Source organism: Cryptomeria japonica, chromosome 5 (genome assembly GCF_030272615.1).
Source record: "Cryptomeria japonica chromosome 5, Sugi_1.0, whole genome shotgun sequence".
In the NCBI taxonomy this organism is placed as follows: Eukaryota; Viridiplantae; Streptophyta; class Pinopsida; order Cupressales; family Cupressaceae; genus Cryptomeria; species Cryptomeria japonica.
The window spans coordinates 309,049,345-309,054,500 of record NC_081409.1 but is presented as its reverse complement, the minus strand read 5'-3'; the positions used below and the strand labels follow the sequence as shown (position 1 = coordinate 309,054,500).

Genomic DNA, 5,156 nt, shown 5'->3' with positions numbered 1-5,156 from the left:
GTAGGATTGAAGTTGAGTGTTCATTTCTTTGAAAACAGGCTAGCTCCATCCATGAATCATGGGCCACCTAACAATTTTTTTCCCCCTTACCTCTTCATTAGGGCATTTGATAATGAAGAAACCCTTTGGCAAAAATTTGGCATGAATAGAATTACCCAATGAAGATTTTATCTAGTTATCATTTTTCTTGTGTTGGCCATATGCCAAAAATTAAATACTAATCATGGCACTCTATGAAAGAGCAAACAATATTTTTTCCAAGGTTGACGGGGGAGTGAAGTAGTAATATCCTTAGAGCTTGGCACGTCACCATGGTCATGAACATTTGGAGAAAGGCTTAAAACTTATTTCCCAACCAAGTCCATCCTTTGCCAATCTTTAATCCTACCGCTCATGAGGGTTTTTTGTTTATGTCAAATGAACCTAAAAATGATTGCTTATTGAAGGAGAACCCTCATACACCACCAAAACAAAGCTTTGTTGTGCCCTATTGCTTCTCCTAGAACTCGGAGGGACTTGGAAGTTTTTGGTATTTCCTTGGGTAGGGCCTCTCCCTTTGAAATTGCATCCCTATTGGGATTGAGATCCAACCTTTGGGTGCCCTTTGTACCATGAAATCTATCAAGAGGAGGTGGGTGCCAAAATGCACTACTAGGAAAATTCTCGTGGTTGTTTCTTATTGCAATTTTCCTTCTCCCATTCCTTCATCATTAGTTCATGAATGTTCTTCGACTATCTATATATTGTCATGACTAGTAGCTCATCTTCTCTCCATTTCAATACAACTTTAGTAAAAGCTATGTCAACTACATTTTTAATGTTTTCAAATATATATTAGTTATGTTTTGATTTTTATCTCGTGACATAAAACCCTATACTCAACTATCCTATATAATAAACATCAAAATCAATATAAGATCAAATAATTTATAAACTTTTCACAAAACCATACCACTTACCCACTAATCATTATACAATCCTCCAATCCAAATAAACCCCCAAAAAATCATAATCTATCTTCTTGGGCTTCTAGATTCCCCCAACACAAGCAAAGTAGGAATCCCAATATGTTCATACCACAAAAGTACAAAGCAACCACACGAGCAGTTTTAAGCAAATCTTAATCCCTAAGAAAAAGATGTCCAAGCGAATTTAAACACAAAGTGACAAACCTCTCTTTTGCTTTTCCCCTAGGCTGGTCAACATAAATTCCCATGCATACAAATCAACGGTAGCAAGAACACAAGTACTTCCCCAACCGGTCGGTGGAGGGAGAATAATCTGCATTTTACAGCCAAACATCATTGTGGGACCTCTGTGAAGAAAACTTCTCCCCCCTATATTCCCTAAACAAACTCTTCGCCGGTCCTGTCACTTTCCTCTATATCCTTCTCTGTGCGTGAAGAATATATACTGGTGAGGAATCCCCCATACTTAAATCATTAGCTACCAAACGCTATAAATGGTTTTGGGCTTTTCTAAGTTTGAGTTCAACAAGAAGGCCTAGTAAATTATAGAGTTTTGGGGGGTTTTGATTGTTTGTTTCTTTGTTTTGTTTCCTCTCTATAATGGCTGTATCTCAGGAGGCTAGAGCCAGTGGGAGTGCTAGCAGCAGCAGAGATGGGCAGCAATGGAAGGAGCCTCTGACTGAAGCGCTGTTCAATTCATTCTTCTTGCCAAGGAGAGATGTATTGGATACTTTTTTCAGGTCTGGGTACTTGTTTGATCCTTTCTTGTTTGGGTTTTTCATGGATCCTTCTGAGCCATTTGCTTTGTGGAGTACTACACCCCAGGACATTTGGCCCAAAGAGACTGTGGCACTCTCCAAGTCTAGAGTGGATTGGTTTCAGACAGATGATAGCATCATTCTCTGCTGTGACCTCCCTGGTATGTTGTGCTATCTTCTTTCCCTTCTTTCCTCTTCTTTCACTTTTCTGTTTTGTTTTACTCAGTCAGAACATGTACTCGCCTATTTATCTCTCCTTTCAAAGATTTGGGTCCTTTCAATCAGTATCAAAATATATGCATTTGGATCCTTTCAATTTTGTTTATCAATATCAAAATATATAAATATATATACAATTGTGTGCGATTTTCTTATCTTCCTCTTTTTTCACTTTCATGTTTTGTATTATTCAGTCAGAAGATGAACTTGGGTATTTGAATATCTCTTCTTTCAAAGATTTGGGTCCTTTCAATCTCGCTTATTAGTATCAAAACATATACATTTGAATCCGTTCAATCTCACTTATCAATATCAAAACATATAATTATATACAATTGTGACCTCCCTGATATGTTGTGCAATTTTCTTACTCTTCTTTCACTTTCATGTTTTGTTTTACTCAATCAGAATATGTACTTGGATATTTATCTATCTCTTCTACTTGAATATTTGTCTAACTCTTATCTCAAAGAGTTGAGTCCTTTCAATTCTGTTTATCAATATCAAAAACATATATTTTATACAAATCAAAACATTTCCTTATTTTATACAAGTCAAAACTTTTCCTTCCAATATTCTCAGTTTACTTAGAGACCCACTTCTCTTTTGAAAACAAAATCATGGTTACATGGACTTGATGTGTTTAGATGTGAAAATCTCATGTAATATATATGTTTACTTGAAGTCCAAAAGATTGAAGAGTCTTTTGATTCTTTTGGGTGGATGTATATCTGCAGGGATGAAGAAATATGACATTAATGTGACCGTGGAGAATGGTCAGATTTTGAAGATAGGGGGGGTGTGGAATCACAGAGCAGATGATATAGAAGAAGGTGATGGTGAGTGGTGGAAAGTGGAATATATGAGAAAATTTCTGCTTCCCCAAAATGGAAATATTGAACATGCTCGTGCTAGGATGGATGATGGTGTTCTTGATCTCAGAATACCCAAGCTTAAGAATAAGACTGCTAAAGGAGCATCTTCCACTTTTAAAGTGGTAGAAGTTACAGATTAAGTAATGTAAATGATAAGATTAGTATAAAGATAAGATTAGTATAAAGATATATTGGGAGTTCTAAGTTTTGAAGTTCAAGATTCAATAATAAATCTATGTAATACGGAGTGATGATATTTATATCGCAATTTGATTGTATAGTTTTTGAGTCAAATGTACCGAGTTATATTTCGCGTGGAACTTATTTTATATAAGAATAAATGATATAAATGATGAGACTGGTATAAGGATATATTGGGAGTTCTAATTGTTGAAATTCAAGATTCAATAATAAATCTATGTAATATGAAGTGTATTTATATCACAATTGAATTGTATAGTTTTTGAGTCAAATATATCGAATTATATTTCATATGGTTTATATGAATTTATTTTATATAAAAATGAATGAAATATTTTATATTAGAATAAGACTGCTCAAGGAGCATCTTCTATTTTCAAAGTGGTAGAAGTTAAGTCTATGTGATATAAATGATAAGACTAGTATAAGAATATATTAGGAGTTCTAAGTTTTGAAGTTCAAGATTCAATAATAAATCTATGTAATATTGAGTGATGATATTTATGTCATAATTCAATTTTATAGTTTTTGAGTCAAACGTATCGAGTTATATTTCATGTGGTTTAAAAGAACTTCTTTCATGTGAGAATGAATGATTACTTGACATTCATTGTATACATGTGATGTTCACAAAGATGAAACATAAAGAGATTTCAAGAGATCGCCTATTTAAATAATATTTTCTAAAAAGTTTTCAAAGATGAATAAAAAAATTGAATAAATTAAACTAAAATATATAATGATGACAAAAGAATCTTCCTTCAATTCCATTCTTGTCATGATGTGTAGATTGTCTGGCATCAATTTATTAAAAAAAGGGGTTGGGTCTTTACACTATAAAACAATAGTTTTTCAATGTTTGCTTTTATATTTTTTTGCTTTATATGTCATCGACAAGAATATATTCCTATGCTAAGAGGAAAAGATTTGAACGAAACAAAATACATAAATTTATTGTGGTCAATAATATATGGTCAAAGATGACATGGATAAAAGAAAAGACATTCGTGCACAATTAGCATTCACATGTAAATCTATGTGAAAAGACATTCGTGCACAATTAGCATTCACATGTAAATCTATGTGTTCACATTTTGCAAGTGCAACTAGTTATTATTATTTGTTGTGGGTATGAAAAGGATGTTAAAGTTACCTAGATGGGCACTATGGGCCTTTACTTTCTTATTGTGTGGGCAAAGATGGGCACTATGGACCTTTACTTTCTTATTTGTATGGGCAAAGAATGCATACAGACCCTTTTTAACCGTGGTTTTATAACATACTTTGTGTGGATGTTGAGTTTAGAATTTTATATATGGTTTTTCTTATTGTGTGGGCAAAGATGGGCACTATGGACCTTTACTTTCTTATTTGTATGGGCAAAGATGGGCACTATGGACCTTTACTTTCTTATTTGTATGGGCAAAGAATGCATACAGACCCTTTTTAACCTTGGTTTTATAACATACTTTGTGTGGATGTTGAGTTTAGAATTTTATATATGGTTTTGATTAATTTGGTGTAGTTATTTAAAATCATATATTGTTTCCTTTTAATTTTGGTTTTATAACATATTTTATGTAGATGTTGAGTTTAGAATTTTATATATGGTTTTGATTAATTTGGTGTAGTTATTTTTAAAAAATAAAAATTATTTTATTTTTTAATCGGTAAGAGGCACTTTTTAAGGTGTCAAACATTATTGCTATTCAAGCAAGTCTACCAGCCCAATGAAAGCACAAAGCTTGCGAGCATAGCTGCCCAACAGGGATTTGAACCTTGGTGGCAGTTTCACCAAGCAAGTGTTTTAACAATTGTATTACATAGGTCACCACAAAATTAAAATTAAAATTTAATTATTATTTAGATTATTTATTGTATTTGGATTAATATTTTTTATATAATTAATAGATATAAATTTAACTCGATTTCAATTAGTCATTATGTGTTAATTATCGTGTCAAAACTTCTAATTAGATAATTATCTTTTGCTTATTTTTTATTAGAAAAACAACGTTAACCAAGTCGTTGACCTTTAACATAGTCTAAGGCTATCAACAACACATTAACAACATCTAGAACAAGGGTGCGGACCCTTAATACAACAGTTAGCAAACAGTGAGAGAATAACTAAC

At 32.8% G+C, this 5,156-nt stretch overlaps 1 protein-coding gene across 1 annotated transcript; it reads left to right on the top strand.

Annotated features, from left to right (window-relative positions):
• Positions 1-1,435: 1,435 nt before the first annotated feature.
• Positions 1,436-3,131, top strand: LOC131078304 (17.6 kDa class I heat shock protein). The gene is made up of 2 exons (XM_058015971.1): positions 1,436-1,887; positions 2,683-3,131. The coding sequence occupies exons 1-2, from the start codon at positions 1,569-1,571 to the stop codon at positions 2,958-2,960; spliced, it is 597 nt and encodes a 198-aa protein (XP_057871954.1). The 5' UTR covers positions 1,436-1,568; the 3' UTR covers positions 2,961-3,131.
• Positions 3,132-5,156: the final 2,025 nt, after the last annotated feature.